The following is a 16,735-nucleotide window of genomic DNA, read 5'->3' on the forward strand; positions in this document are numbered from 1 at the left end:
TTAGTAAATTTATTTGGATGATACAACCCTGTACTACACTAGAAGTTCAAAATTTACATTCAACCAAAACACCACTAAAATTCTATTCTATAGCAAGCCAGAACCCTGCTCGAACTTGCGACAGATCGCGAGTGAACCACGATCCCGCGATAATGACTTAATTCTCGCTCAGCTAGTCGACTGAGGAGATCAGTCCGATAAGTGATCAGTGTTTCGTGATCAAAGTAGCGTGGAATAACGAGAGAACATGTGGAGTGTACTGTGGTCGTTCGTTGGACTAACGAAGGCTGTTTCGTACGTCGCTGGGATCTCTGCCACCGTCGACGAAAAATCTGGTGAGTCTCCTTCCCTTTCGCGTTGAGCTATTTTTCCTCGAGACCTGGCTCGTTCGTCCTCGAAGAGAAAGACGCGCAAAACGGTGGCCCTTTTAAAAAACGGCAAGCGTAATTTCTCGTTGAAACGAGACGCGCGAAGTCGTCCGCTGGTATCGCGGGGCCACCCGATTCTTCGCTATTTTCTCGCTTTTATTTACCACGCTCGGTGGTATCTGGGGCGGAGATTCGCTCCAGGCGACCGCTGCAGTTTTTCGCAGGCTGCGCGTGCATACGTAATAAATCGACGGAATCGGAATCGCATGTCGCGCTCGCGTATTCGAACACAGAGATATATTTACAGCCTGACCAGAAATAACGTTAGCAGCCGTATTTCGGAAATAATGTTAACTTTGGTGTAATATTTTTTTTTAGCGTAACCCTATTCGGATAAAAAAATAAAGTGATTCATGCAAGAATCTCGTATTTTACGAAGTGGGAATAGACCTGAATCCGTAACGCGATAATCGGTTGATTCACGCGCGATTCCGTTTTCCCAGCGACGCTGTCCGACTTGGCGACTTGGCGACTTGGCCCGCGGGAAGAAGGGCTGACGTGTACTCCCCAGGTATTACATAATGTACAGGAGACACTAACCCGCTTGTACCTGGATTCCCGTACTCCTAGAGCGCGCAGGGCGGCCCCGGCGGGAGCTGGAGCCGTTGGGGAGTGACGACTCCATGCACCCGAGTTGGTTTGCACTCCACCGTGGTCTGTAAATCGGTTTCTTAATCAAAATTAAAGACACCTCGTTTTCAACGAAAAAAACTTTAACTCTTTACACGCAAAGTCAATGCCAGTGAAGACTGTTCACCTTGACTTCTTCTTCACTTCATCGCCCTGTCGAGGTTCTTCCTGAGTTAAGGTTTCGGTCACAATTATCGGTCGCGAACCCCGACGGAAACGAAATTGTCGAGAGATCTCGAAATAATGAGCCGAAGTAATGCGTTTGAAGATTCCAGGCTGCGGGAGCTTCTCGTTATCTCGCGAATTGAAAACTTCATTTCGCCTGGCACCCAGTAGTGCTCGTAATCCGACCTCGTGCTTCTTGTCCTTTGACGCGCAGGATCGCGCATTGTCTTCGACGCGGAAGTTCCCTGACTTGGAGCAACTTCCCTCAACAGCACCGGGAATTCGATTAAGGTCTCACCGTGACTGGAGGGCGATTCGCTGGTTCGATCGGACCCCGATTCTCGTGCGATCGACGACATTCCACTCGTTCGTGGCCGCCATTGTCGAGCTCCAGTTTCGTCATTTGCTAGTGGGTCGTTCGTTTTTGTTTCTCCTGGGGAATTTCGCGTTTTGTGCGTAGGGCGAATCCGTAGAAGCAACCAAAGAACGAAGAACGCGTGGAAACTGGAAGCGTACAGGATTATTAGACGTATACGGTTGAAGGGATGCGAGTCTTCAGGAATTTCTCCTTCGAACCCCGTTTACTATAGCTCGTTCAAACTTTGCTCGTTTCTTTTTACATGTTTTAATGGTACGCGAATTTTTTTTCTGCAGATAGAAATATCGATTTTTCGGACGAATGCGTAGAGCGAAGGGAATCATTGAAAAATGAAAAACTCAGCTATGTGTTAATATAAATTCTATTTACCCGGAACAAATAAATTGCATAGTATCGTGTTTTTCAAGCTTAGAACATTTGTTCGCACATATTTCTAGGGTAGCTGTACTTTTTCATAAAGGAAGTTCGAGTATTAATCAAATAAACGGGGCAGCCGTTTAGTCGATACGAGTATAGCTATAGCTGGGAATTAAAATTTATTAACCGCGTATTTAATCATGTGTGACATGACAAGTTCAATGCAACAGATCGATACTCATCGTGCAAAGCCCTAGTTGCATGGCACGTAACTGTAATTATTTATATCTCTAAAATGATCGACTGTCCGCGCCTGATACTATGCACATAGCATCAGGGACCTGAATACTTCAGCAGCTTGCAAAAGTGTGCCAAAGTCAAAGATGGACAGTCTGGAGTTTCAGTTGGCTATCGAGCCAGCAATTCAAATTATACAAAAATAATGAAACCATATACGTATCTCACTTGGAAACCCTCCTGAATCATATAACAAAAATAATAATCGAATTCCAAACAGATTGGCCGAAAATTTCCATTATTGGAGAAACCGTGGGAAGGTGAAGTTTGTGAAACAGCGTGCTAAAGGGTTCGATCGCGAGTTGGGAAGCTGAAGGCCCGTTTATCGAGAAGTTTGCACGCGTTTCCTCTTCCCTCCTCTCTTTGTCACCCAAACCGCGATATACACCCGTCTCTCTCGGGCGTATCCCGACGCGTTTTCGTTCCAACCCGAAACGCGGCGACGGATCGAGCTCGTTATTAATTATTGATACCACGGCAATAACTCGACGCGGTAATAATGGTCGAAAATATGATCGCACGGAGGATATACGTGGCGACGGGACGCACGCGGTAAATATATTCCTGTAACGCAACAATTATCGACGGTATCGTTTATTATTGCGCGTTCGTCCAGCGCACGGTCTCGCTCGGATAAATACCGATGCGAGAAGTATCATCGATAAAGTTATCCGCAGGAATAATGAAGTCCTTTCATTAGCGAGTGGCTCGTTTCGCGTTTCGGGACGCGGCTACGCGCTCGATTGCATTTGCAATGTAGGCCTCTCTCGACTGCCAGGGATACGCTGTTTACCAGAGAGAAAATTAATCGCTTCGGCTCGAACAAAATCGCGTTCCCGCAAATTAGAGTCGTGCGTCTCTGGTTTAGCCGATTCTCTGCCCTTGCGAGGCACTTCACCTACGCGTTGTAAATTATTCTTTTCGCGTGCTGTAATTATCGTACACAAAAACAACCTGAAAGGACAACTAAAAAGTGTGCCGATTTTATTTTCGAAAGAAATAATCAATAAAAAAGAGCCGACAATTCTCATAAATTTTCAATAAAACCTGGAGCTTCGATAATTATTAATCATCCCGTTCTCCACAAGCGTAAATAGAGAAATAAATTTCCATTTCGAAACAACAAATACGTTATTTCTGTTCAATTGCGAATTGGGAATTGAAATTTTCTCTTTTTTTATATAGGTACCATTGAATTAAAAATTTGCCCAGGTCAGTTTGCGGTCGACCATACTCCGCCCTCGCGATACTCGTTTAGGATTCGCGGCGTGTGGAAGCGCCACCCGTCGCGTCGTGGCGTCGAAGGAAATTCGTAAAAGGAAAACAGTGGTAGTTTCTCTTTGTTCCCCCGCGACGCTGTCGCGCAAAAGGGAGGGAAGATCGTCGCGCATAAAAGCACGTAAAGGCTTCACACGAACGCCGAGTTCACATGGACGACGGCACGCGTGTAGCTGGAAACTCGAGGCAACCGTGAAGAGGACCCTGGCAGCGTATCGAGGGCTCGTCGACTTTTCTTTCCCGGGAAAGGTTTAACGAACCGACCCGCCGCAGTTTCCTTTCTGTGCGCCGGACTTCTTCGTTCCGCTCTCCGATTTTCCCCCAGCTTCTTCTTCTTCTCGCGTTCTCTTTCGCGCAACCTGTTTTCTAGTGGCAACTCCGGTTATTCGATTCCTTAATTCACTTCCACCCGATGGAAGTATTTATTAAGGCTCCGTGAGGCTTTTATTACCGCGATACTTGCGATAAACGATCAATTTCTTCTCGGCTTGTGTCCCGACACGTCCGTGAATAAGTTCGCGAAGGACACATTGCAAGTATTCATAATCGATAAACCAAAGTATCCTTGATATAATTGCTCTTCGCTTTTTACTGTCAGTGTATTCAGTCAGGGATTTTTTATATTTTTTACTTTCGTATTTCTCGGCATTATTTTCCGAGAGGTTTTCTTCTGACGAAGATTGTTTATTTTCCTTCTCATCATCTGCGGTGTATTTTCTTTGTTGTTTTTGATTAATTATATTTCTTAGGAATTCTTACGCTTTCTACCCCGAAGAGGGTAGAAAAGTACAATAGCCAGTAGGAAGAGCCCCTTGATCTCGGTTTCGTTTTCTCTTCATCTCCGACATCTTCGCCAATTACGGAATGAAAAATTGCTCTAATTCTAAATAAACTTGGATGCTTTCCAGTTGCCAACCTTCTCGCGTTTTATTACTCGGAGCAAACAGGACTTAAGAGTAAAAGTATAGTCTTCGCAGGGAAAGTATTTTAGTATTTTCGTCAGTACTCGGTATTAGAAATGTAAAATATCTGCCGGTCGAGAATGCGTTAAGAGTATCGCGTACCTATTCGACTTGGATACATGGAGAATAAGCGTAGGTGCAAAAAGTAGGACAAGGAAATACGGAGAAATTCGTATGAAACACACCGATTTACTCGTTTCATCGTCTCGAGAAGAGTGCACTTGACTTTCATAAGCGAATCGTAGAAACCTGTTTCGCCACTTCGAAGAGCGTACTTCCAACGGTTGGTAGCTCTGCCCGCCGATAACGTTCCCTTTTTGATCTTTTATCGATAAACGCAACGCTCGGATCAGAGGCGAAAGAAGACAATGAAGCGTTCGGGGCAGGTGCATTCATCGCGGGCTTTGCTCTCGCGTCTCTTTACAATTCGTAACTCGTGTCGCTAATACCTTTCACGGCTCGCGTAATTTCCATTTCGAAGCTCCACAAGTCATTGATTTCTAGCTCTGATCGCGCGACAGAGATGAAGGGAGAAAAAAAAAGCGACGGAGACCTCTCTCGATTTCCCTTTCAGCGTTTCCTCTTTTCCTGCGTTTTTTCCCTTGTTTCAATGGCTCGCGGCACTTTGCGTCGCATCAACCCGTTAACCCTTGGAGCAATCAAACTAATGGTTAATACACCATTCTCTTGGTCGTCGTCTTTTCGAATCGCATCGACGAAACTGATTTTCATTTTTCGCTCGCGCGTGGCTCGTCCAGCTTTTCGAAAGAGGGTGAAAAATGGCGACCGGCTAAAGAACGAGAGCGATGAAAAATTTTTCACCAGACTTCGTGAATCGTTTTGCCATCTCGTGATTCGAAGCGACGCGAGAGAACGCGTTTCGGCCTGATCTGAGCTTACGCGATTTAACGCGAATGTCGTGGACACGAGAGATCGCGAAAACGCTGCCAGCGGTGCTGCCTCTGTCACTCCAGCAAAAACTTGACGAAAGAAAGGGTAACACGATATTTTCCAACCGGTTTATAACGCGTAAAACATCAAATTCTCGCTAAGCGAGGATTCATAGGGAAATACCATCGAAAGAAATTTTTCCAAAGCATCGTCTAGTTTAGCGAAGAGCGAAAGATTGTTCTGGAATTTAGCTTGAAGCAAGCAAATAAATTTGCCGTTTTCGAAATGAGCTTTCGCGTCGCTTTAGGCGACTCGATTTATTTATTTTTTTTTTTTTCGTTACTGCTGGTGGCTGCATTCAGGAGCAGCGTTCCCTCCCAGGACACGTCGAATCCAATATTTCTCGGCGTATCGCGACGTCCAATGCCAGGGGCTGACCCCTCCCCCCCCTTCCCTCGTGGATTTTCGCAGGATGCATCTCGGGGGTTTAAGCTCGATCCTGTCGCGCCGACAGTTACAAACGAGACGTCGTATAACTGTCAGCGACGAGGGAGCTCGGTCCGAGGCGCGCGGAGACGCTTCCTTCCTGGTGAAATTACGCGCGAGGCTCACGATTCCGCTCCAAAACTCGCGCCCGCTTCCTCCGTTCGTGGGTTAATCGATGCCCCGACGATTAATCAAACCTGAGTGACTTTTTAGAGCTCTTCTGAAGGGGTTACATGTTTTGTCGGTAGAGTGGCTGGAAGCTTTGCTTTCCCTTTGCGAGTAGACCGATATTTCGTGTCCTGTTTATTTTCTGGTCTAGGATCTCGTCAGTTTTTGCGATCGTTCTGTAGGCTATATTTTTTACCCTTATAGATTTCCAGAGACGTCTAGATCGTTATCTTTGAATAAAACTAAAAGACGAGTTCGATAGAAATATTCTTATAATAGAGTTGAAAGTGATTGAATGGAAAGTAGAAACGTCCGTCTGGGTCAGACGGTCCGAGCATGCAGAGCTCGCAGTTGGCAGTCCGAGGATCGACACACGCGATCTCGACTCCTGAGGATCTCGCAGCAGGAGTTGACGCGGGGTCGGGATTGAATCTTGCCGACAGAACCGATTTCGCTTCCGGCGTTGTCTCGTGGAACGATTGCAGGCTATTTCCTATCACCGACTCTCCGCGCCAGGGAAAAAGGAGAAGGAGAAACGAGATAACGGGAACAGACAGAGAGGGAATGGAAAGCTGGTAGCTCGATCTCCCTCCGACGGAGACTCCAGGATACGAATTTACTCGGAACTAAGAGCGTGCTTTGACTCCTCTTTTTGTCCTTTCGTGCGCGATATCCGATACATCGCGGCGCGCTTGAATAAAGTCTATATTCGTTCTTACGAAATAATCCCAAGTCTCTGTAACGCGAAATCCAAACCGGTAAATAAATGTCTACCTAGCAAATCGATATGAATGTCAGCTCGCGTTTACATCGTTGCAGATTTTTCGGTTCATCTTTCTTCCATAGGGTAGCTTTACTAGGCCCACTTCTTCTAATCACTTCGATAAAATTAACCCCTCGCACTCGAGAGGTGAATCTCAGTTACCACTGGGTTTCACGCAGCGAATCTACCACTAATAATGTTTCTTCACGCATCACTTTTAATACTTGCTCAAGGTTGAACATTTTTTACCATAAATATTTAATTAGTTTCCCGTTGTCGACGATAATTCGCTGAAAACGATGGGCGTCCAGGGTTGCCGTTGACAATCACAACTTAACCGGAAGGATCGCTACGTGGAGCAGCGTTCTCTCTTTAAGTAATTCGGTTTGGGGCTGGAATCCCAGACACTCCCCAACAATTCGTCGAGTCGCGACGCGGCGTGGGTTGGAGAAAGAGGGAGACTGGCACGGTAAAGGGAGTCACGGTTTGCTAACGACGGATTAATTTTGCAGTTAGACGTTGTAATTTTGACAATTTCGCCCCGAAACTTATCGATCGAGGAACTGTTTACGCGAATTCCTAGACCTACGAGACAGGGTAGAGTTAGGTGAATCACTTTCTCTCTGCAGTTTAGAATCTTTCTTGAAAGCTTGTACGAGCCAAGATGGCGTTGTCTTGGCAAGCACGAAGCACCTAGCCGACCCCTCTATTTTATTCTCGCATTAGTCGCCAGGCGTCCAACTACGACAGGGTAAAATTCGAACGGTTCGGTTTCAATGGAATGGAACCATCCAGCATCTAGAACCAAAGTAACCTACTTCGCATCGAGATCTCCGAGTCGAGGCAATTCTTGGAACAATCTTCGCTCCACTCGTGGTCCGTCCGGTATTATACGCTTCTTCTTCCGCTTTTGTTCCGTCTCTAGCGTCATGGGCTGTTTGTTTCGGTCGCGCCAAACCGTATTTGTGTTTACTTTCCTAAGAACGGATCGTTACGCGTTCTCAACGGCACTCCAATTATTTGAAATCGTCCGATAAAAACCTTGGAAGAAGCTACCTCGAGAAGCACGGTCGGAATCATTGATTCCTCGCTATCTTCTCCCGTTCTCAATACGTCTCCAACAGAAGGCGGGGGTGAGCGGTTTTTGTTCGTTACTCCACGGACTTTCCGCATTCTTCGGATATCAAGGCAGAGTCTTTTCGGCCCGCGCTTTAAGAAACTCGTGCCTTCTTCCGGACCAGTTTAGGGGTTCGTTTCAGCCAATCTGTTAACAATGTCACCAAACGGAGATCCATGACCTGGCCCAGGGAAGAGAATGCAAAGACAGCCGTAAACTGAATCGGACACGTGGTGGACACTCGAGTTCAAAATATAGAGAAGTGACGATAGGGGTGTTCTAGTCATTAGAGAAAGCGTCACTTTTACGTGCTGATTAATTATAGTGTATCGACGTTTCGAAAGTGGGAATCGTAAGAGTATTCCGAAACACCTACTACTTCACCTTAAAATTGCAACACTGCCCCTTTAAATCCGGAAATAATATAAATCAGTACTGTAGTATCCGCGCCTCCCATACCCGACAATAAGGAGTCAAATAAGAACACGAAACGTAGGGTACGGGATTGGTCGCGTAGGTAAAGCGGTCGACTGTGGATCCGAGGATCGTGGCTTCGAATCCCCGTGCCTTATTTTTCGGTTAGACTCCTACAGTACTTGTCATCATCCGATTTCACCCGATCCCATTTCATTCTTTCCCGTCACTCCACCGGAACACGGTGTGCGGAAGCGTTGCCCCGGAGGGGAGCTTTGTGCGGGATATTTACACAATATTCTCGCAATGTTAGGACGGGGGAAATCGAACGATAATAAATTAACAACGGAATTATTACATATCGCATATTCAAATATTTTCCAGCGTTGTTTGCTATAACAGAAAATTATAAATTCATGGGAATAAAGGAATACATTAATTACGGTTGTCAGTTACACAGCGAGCGGCTCGAGAGGGACGTCTGGTTTTTCGCGTGCCATATTTTCCGTACCTCCGGGATTTCCACCGAATTCCTTTGCGTCGTGCGATCGGTAATTGGAACGCGATTTTGATCGTTCGGAAATTGCTTTCGCGTCGTCGTGCACGCCAGATGGACGAACATATTTAATCGAAGGAGTCACGGATAGGGAGCAGCGGAGCAAGCTGGAGGTATAGGACGACGGGAATCGAGTAGATAGAGGGGGAGGATGGGAAATCGAAGAAAGTCCACGAAAATTATACGAGTTTGTCCGAAAAGCAACAGTACTCGAGAGTAATCCGTGGGGAACAAGAGTGCTAGACCGTCTCCTGAAAGTACTCTTTTGATATTTCACAATAAAAACAGCAGAACCTTTCCGGGACTGCTAATTGAACCTTATCCTTTGTGGACTCTCCCCGTCCATTGTTTCTTACAGAAGCTACGTCAAATAAAACATCGCGTGCCTCGTCATGGAAATTCGCTAATAGACGGCGTGAAAAAGTTTCCAGCAGGGGAACCTTTTTGCAATTTCTCACGGAGGTCCGGGGATTCCTTTGATTAATATCAATTCTCACGCTATTGATCTTCGTGTTTTCTCTTTGTGGTGATTTCGTGGCTATAAAAGACGTAGCCGATCGTATCGATTCATTTATTGTACTTTTTGGAAGGGGTCTAGCAAAGTACCACGATTCTGTGTCTTGTAGAATTCACAAACACTTAAAAGTGTAATAAATTCTCGTTAACGATGCGAGTATTGCCTTGAATCAGCAAATTAGGTTCTTCCCGTAGTGAGATTAGGGGGTTCATTCCGAAGAAATTCGAGGCACTTGATATTTGGGGGGTGGCAGTGGATAAGGAGTAATTTATTCGAGGAAGAGGAGATCGACGAGGCTCGGTGGCCGTGATAAAAAGTGAATTGAATCGGAAGCGACGAACGACAAAGTAAATCGTGATTTTCCAGAGGAAATTGGGTATCAGAAAGATGGACAGAACGCCGACGGCCAATGGCGAGCCGTCAGTCAACGATGCCGCAAACGATATATCAGTGTCGGTCGTAGAAGCGAGAACGAACGAAAGAATAGGAGACCCGGCTCGCAGGAATTCCACCGACTAATGGACGACAGCTCGTAAAAATAATAACGGCGCATCGGAAATCGAGTTGCCCGTTATTCGACCAACCGCATGCGACCAAGTGAACGGCTATGGACGTAAAAAATTTATCTATTTTCGTATAAACAACACGTATCGTTCCGAGTGTGGGTATTTACTTATCGTTAAATTTTCTTCGGTGTTTGTGGGTTTCAGGAAGGGAGTATTAGGGTAAACGGCGACAAACGTGGCAAAGTGGCATGAAACCAGGCAGGATAAGATTGGTCACACGGTGGTTCGATATACGACAAAGTTCCTGCGCGTTATTTTCCAAGCCACTCCGGGTCCACTTACGTTCGTATCGTGTTTGGAGCATCGCCCGTCGGTTCGTAAGTGCGTTTAAAACGCACCGATGGTCTTATTCGAACGTTGCGTTCCGAGAATTCGATCAACGACGAAGTATCCCATCCGCTGGCGGAATATCGGTCGGCATAAAATTTAAATATTCTCCGGTTTTATTGTCTTATAAAGATTTTACGCACGAGTAGTCGAGGTTTGTGCGCCTCGCTTCGTCGCTTCTAAACTCTCCAGGTTCCGACATCGATCGTCGATTCGTTAGGGACGATAAGCACTCCTTCCATTGCACAAAAGCAGACTATTACAGAGCAAACATGCCATGGATAGCTGTTGTATTTAGACTCTACGAATTTAAATTTCTAGTAAAGAAATAATTACAATCTGTTCCTCGCCCACCAGAGAGGGTGCCCGGCATACTTGATGCAGGGCTTCCATGAGTTACGAGCTCCATAGAATCGGATCGGTCACGAATCGTCTGGTTTCTTTTCGCGGCCGATTTTTAATAGCTGTCGGCGGAAGGACTGTAATCGAAACGCAACCGCGAGCGAATTGCTTCCGATCCTTATCACCGAGTTCCAGGTGGTTGGAACGAGCGTCGGTCTCGCTAATTTTTGAATTACGCGCGCCAGGCATGTCAAAGCCTTTTTACGTGTCGCGAGTCCGTCCTGTAGCTTTTTTTCTCCATTTTTTATTCACCCACGACGCGTTATCGCGCGTGTTTCCCGACGATTAACACGTGTTTTTTTCCCCCGGCCCGTGGCCGGGGCAATCTTCGTTCGCGATATCGATCCCGGCACGGGCCGACTCGGCTCATTGTCAGACTCGCCTCGACGCGAAACGCGCGCCCTACGGATATCTGATTACATCGCGGAATAGTCACGAACCGAAGCTACGAGTCCGAAGACGTAGCACGAATTCCAACGACTTCATATCTCTGCACCGTGAATAGCGCGAACGCGAACGAGCCTCCTGTATCCAGTGGTGCGCAGTCCAGCTCGCCCGCCCCCGCAAGGAAAGGCTGAAAATTACTTCAAAAGCGAGGGAAAACATCAGGTAGCCTCGAAATATAGAATTCTATGTAAGAGACACGAAATGTCCGCATGATTATCTCTATCTTGTCTTGGAACTACTCGCATCGAGGTCCAAAAAGAAATCACTCGATCCAAAGCACGTCAAGCTTGTTTTATCTTCCTTGATCCGCCAGTGGGGAAGATTGCGCACCACTGGCCTTATCTGACTTAATAAGTTGATTGCGACGTCTTGCGAGAAGCAAAGCGATCGTTGAAACGCGCTCGCAGGGAACGCTCGCGACGATCTTGATCCTCGGTTGCAATCGCGGCGATTTACGCGCGAAACGATTAAGCGGGACGTAAATGTTTTCGGTTAGATTAGGTTCAGTCTTACCGATGGCGGACAGCCTGACCAATTTGCAATTACGGAAAGACCTCTCGTTGCCGCGGGCCGATGACCTACGATAATAATGAAAAATGATCGGGTGTAGTCGCGAGATAGGTAGTCATTGTTCCTGGCGATAACAGGACAGATACGGATGCAACGTTTGAGTCGATATATCCCCGCAGGATTCTTGCGTGCCAGTTCCCTCGTACCGGTTCCACGAATCGTCCATTTGCCAAATATATCACTCCTCGGGGACTGATGATCTCGTCGAGGTACACGCGCTAGAGTTAACTATCGAATCTCTTTGCTCGACTCGATTTTCCATCCTTATCTCGAGGAAGTCTCAAAGTGTCACTAGCTTGGGAGCGAGCGGTGACAACGTAGGATATATTTCGTTGAATATCTTTGTCGTAACAACTGACAAATTAGTTTCCTATTATTTGTTCCTTATCGAAATTGAAAAGGTAACTTTGCTACATTCGGGAAAGAAATCGCGACGTTTAGCTGTCCCACGTCGCGCGGGTGTCCTCCCGGAGTATTCGATCGACCAATTAACGGCCATTCCGTCGTTTGTCTCGATTTCTATCGGGAAACGAACGAAAGGGAAGGGAAACCGCCAGAGCGCGGGCGGTCTCGTTTCGGCCGAGACCTCTTTAACTAACTGGAAAAACGCGTTCGAGCATCGCGACCGAGTATCGGTTGGACGTTAAAAAGTAGACCGAGCCCTCGAGGGAACCGTTTCAAAGTTTTAATCGCGCTTCACGACTCGTTAACTATCGGCCATAACTTCGATTTCGTCGAGCATACGGTTTACCTCGCGTCTCTTGGAAACCGGAACCACTTGGCCGGGCTCGTTCGGAACTTTCTCCGGTCCGCGGAACTTGCAAAGTATAACGTATTGATTCTGCACCTCTCCGCTATCGCGAGCTCTTCTCGTATCGCGTATTCATACACGGGCCGAATTTTATAATTGGGGACCAACCGCCTCGAACTTTCCCCATTCTGAACCTCTAGGCACGGATTGCATCAGGAATCGAAAAGCGTTTCGTTGCAGCCAGGCGGAAATTTCGTTGTTAAAAGCGAATCCTGTTTTGAACTCATACATCCCTTAAATTTAACAATCGCAGCGATGATTACGTCTTCGTCGTCTAGGTTTTTGGAGCTCTTTGGCTCCATTTGTCAGGGGCCAAACTTTGCGCACCACTGTCACGATAGAGCCGATCGAACTCGATATTCGTCTGGCGGCGACCGTAATCCGGAAGTTTCGAGGAAATGGTGCACGATTTGAACGCAAACGAGTGGACCGTTCCGATTTGCGACGTATTCGTAGACACGGTGAAAGGGAGACGAGAAGAGAGCAGGCCGACTATGAATACGCCGGTTTCGTAGGTGGGAATTATTCATGATCCGTAAGCACGTGCCGTTTGCGATGGATCGATGTTGACGATGGTAGTCAAAGCCCACGTAATATGAATCTGGTAATATCAGAGTCGGTGCGGCGCGGCAGGTTGGTTGGCGTTCGTCGAATTGGAACATGGCATCGGCGTTCCCCTACTTTGGCGATAACCACACGCGCAGATTGATATTGTAGGGCCTGCAATATTGGCAATTGGCGGTGCGGCTTAATATTGTACGAGGGTGGTAACGAATGTACGACACTCGGAGTGGCTGTCGCAAAATATAGGCATTAGAAACCGCCCTCGCCTCAGGAAAGGAAAATCATACGCGTCAGTTGCAAGACCGTGTTCCATTCAAACGGATCATTCGCGATTGAGCACGGTGGAAGCTACTTATTTTACTGTGGAATTTCAGTGCACTCGTTGCTGCCTCGTTTTCCCGCCGTATTTCTCCAAATGCTTTCACAGTTTCCAGTCCTTGTCGGTACTTTGAACGTCGCGTACGTGTTAAACGTGAGCAGGAAGGCAAACGTTTGCGTGAACCACGGGCTTCGACGCGTATACGATAATCATCGGGAAGACATTTTGTGCATCCACGAAAGAAACTATACGACGGAGGGGACGAAAATGTTAATACCGAAATAGGAAAGAAAGTACAGTGTATGTAATAACAGCAGAGACAGATGTTCTAAAAGATTAGACTAGGCTGATACAGCTGGACGGTAAAGGAGCATAAACCGAGGCGACGAGAGCGGTTCGGGGGGCAAACCGTGCGACTGGAAGCGGCAGGATCGGTTCTGGAACAACATTCGCGACGCGCGAGCGTACGGAGGAGGGTCCGTCTACATTACGCTGCATAATTCATGGGGGTTGTCATAGACGCGAGAGGCGGATAATGGTACCGTGGTGGTCGCGGTCCCATTGTCCCATGGTTAGGTGGCGTCAACCAACTTGAATCCGGAGGATGACGATTACGATGTGGACGACGCCGTCGTCGACTCGTCGTCGTCGAATGTCCAGGATTCACGCACCGTGCACCCCCGCGCATTGCGTCGCTGGCTGTTTACACAATGCGTTATATTCCTGCATTGTCATGCCAAAATTCACGGATACTCCGTCCGTGTTCGTATCCCAGATGGGTTCAGCGTCGGTCGAGCTGGGTCGTTCCAAGAAAATGGATTTTTTCGTGCATTGGTATCTACATAAAAATTATGAAAATTGAGATGTTTCCAGTCTTCCGTGCGTGTTTACATTAAATCGTAAAGTAACACCTGAAAAACGACGCTACAATCGAAAATACCACTCAAATAGTTTAACGTCTCTGGATGCAATATCGCGTTCGTTCGGCAACGTCGCGATTCGATGCAGACGCTCGAAACGTTAACCATTTTTATTTTCTCGATAAAATTTCCTACGTACCGGAATACTTTATCGGGAATATTTCGCGATTCTCCCCGGGTGTTTGCACATTATTCCCGTTCGCGTTCGATCGTTCAGGCGAATGTATTCGTTTATACTTCCACGGCTATTTTGAATAAGAATGCGTTTCGATTCTACGATTCGTCGAATTTATATCGTCGATAGATATTTCCTGCTGGCCGACTTCGTGTCTATTCCGACGAGGAGAAGCGTGGCGCGGGGACGAACGAGGGAAAGGTAACGAGGCGCGGTCGCGAATCTGCCCGCGAGCGATCATCGCGAAATGCTCGATTCGTAAACAATCGGTCGAAAATTATGCGCCAACGTCGAATGCCAAATGCAATTACGAGAAATTCTCCGTTGCGTCGCTGAGAGACGACCGCGACCGGTTCCCGTTTTAATGCGATTATAATATGAGCTTCGCGCGACCAAGTACGGTTAATTGCGATTTGTTCGTTGAACGCGAGACACCCGTCCAACTAATTTCAACTTCTCCGCATTAAACACCGTTCCGCGAGTCTCCATTTCTCTCCTCTCGACGTTCGTTGTTCAATTTTCTACATCTTTTCCTCTCCCGGTAATTCCCTCTTCTCGCGCCGTCACTCGGTCATCGATTGTCCTCGAAGATAGTTTCGTTCGGTATTTTCAAACAAAATATGCACGATGTACGGGCAACGAGGTACATTACGGTATCGGTTGCAGCAAAGTGTCCTTCCGAATTGTTAATTCAACGGGCATCGTCGAGCGTCGCGTCGTTGTTGCGTCGTTGCTACGTCGATTTGTCGCCGATATCGCGGAATCCGCTCGAAACGACCTCGTATTTCGGTTTAATCGTGATTTTGCTCGGTGCGCGCACGGAGGTGGCCTGTAAAGTTTTATCCAGTAGGGGGTCAATAATTCAAGCAAGTCCGATAGCCGTTCATATTCTACGAAACGAATGGAGGCGAATCGAGTTTCAATCGAAAGCGAGTTTGTGAAATGGACGCTAATCCGACCGACCCATCGACCGACGGCCAGGATGAAAGCTGAAACAAAAATCGAGTAATCTAATCCTTTAGTCGAAAATCAATCGAGTTAAATCGAATTTCGCGTCGAAATGGACTCGCGAAATCGAGTAACCGAACGCTGATGGCAAAAACCGAGGAAACCGTTCGCGTCCCTGCCCATCTCGGTTTACGGTTTACGATTTATGCGGGACTCGATTAACCGCATAATTGTACTGGAACATTGGTTCCCCGTGATTCGCTGAACCTGGCTGCGATCGACCGTGACGAAAGTTAGATTTCAGTTTGGTCGAGGGCATTACGAGTTATGCCGAGGTTAAAAGAGGGCCGACTGATGAAAAATGAAGGAGCAGAGCTGTAGTATATAGTCCTAAGTATCAGTACTCGAACGCTTGCGTTAAAAGTGAAAAATTAAACAACACTCTGCGTTGGATGTTCGCACATTCGATGGTCAGATCGGGTAGCCTCTTGATAACGATGTTACCTTTGAAAATCCTGTTCGAAGGAACAGCTTGGACGCTTAAGCCGCGAGGCGAGATCGGAACAAAGAGTAACGGGACGTGTGCCGCGTTACGCGATACTTGGCTCCTATTTGCGTCACGGCGAAGAATTCTGAAAAGAGTATTGTGCGCCGTTGGAACACGTAAGGAGGACAGCACGAAGCACAGCCTGGAGAACGAGAGAACGAGGTCGTAAGGTAGTGGCTGGTGCTCGGTACTCGCGAGAACACGTAGAAACAATAGACGAGAGCCCGCGACCGGGTGTACGGTGCCCACGAGCACGACGGAGCTTTCCTCTCTTTCAGCGCGTAACGCGATGGGAAGGGAGCCAGGGGGTGAAATTTATGAAAAACGATCATCGATTAAGTCCACTGGCGTGGAAAGGAAATCCTTATTGTTCGACGGTTGGGAACGGAGAAGAAAAAGGACAAGCTCGGACAAGCTTCGCCAGGTTAACCGACTCCGAGAAGAATGAAGTTGGAAAACGCGGCAACGGTTAGCATTGTACGTTATACGAATTTTCTCTCGTCTACGTCGTTTCATTCATTCGCTCTAACTTCGTCGTCTTTACCCCTAATCGATTCGATTACGTTCCTGCGCGCTCAATCGCCCTCGTGTTCTTTCAAACACTTTCAACGCCAAGGCCAACGTACGTCGTCACATTTTCACGAGGAACGATGGTTTCTTCCCCGCGTTCTTTTAAATATTATTTGCTCTCCATATAAAATTTTTTTAGACTCAAATCGCATTTAAACACG

At 47.1% G+C, this 16,735-nt stretch overlaps 1 protein-coding gene across 4 annotated transcripts in view; it reads left to right on the top strand.

The window, feature by feature from the left end:
- The window catches only part of LOC128893980 (nephrin-like), a 348,887-nt gene that overhangs the window by 5,557 nt on the left and 326,595 nt on the right, over positions 1 to 16,735 (top strand). The window contains exon 2 of one of the 4 annotated variants that reach the window (XM_054155333.1): positions 125 to 335. In XM_054155333.1, coding sequence (XP_054011308.1) covers positions 248 to 335 — 88 coding nt within the window. In that variant the 5' untranslated portion in view covers positions 125 to 247. Of the gene's footprint in view, positions 1 to 93; positions 336 to 16,735 lie in introns of all 4 variants that reach the window. The other 3 variants (XM_054155335.1, XM_054155334.1, XM_054155332.1) reach the window with 3 other exon arrangements.

Source organism: Hylaeus anthracinus, unplaced genomic scaffold (genome assembly GCF_026225885.1).
Source record: "Hylaeus anthracinus isolate JK02 unplaced genomic scaffold, UHH_iyHylAnth1.0_haploid 3, whole genome shotgun sequence".
In the NCBI taxonomy this organism is placed as follows: domain Eukaryota; kingdom Metazoa; phylum Arthropoda; class Insecta; order Hymenoptera; family Colletidae; genus Hylaeus; species Hylaeus anthracinus.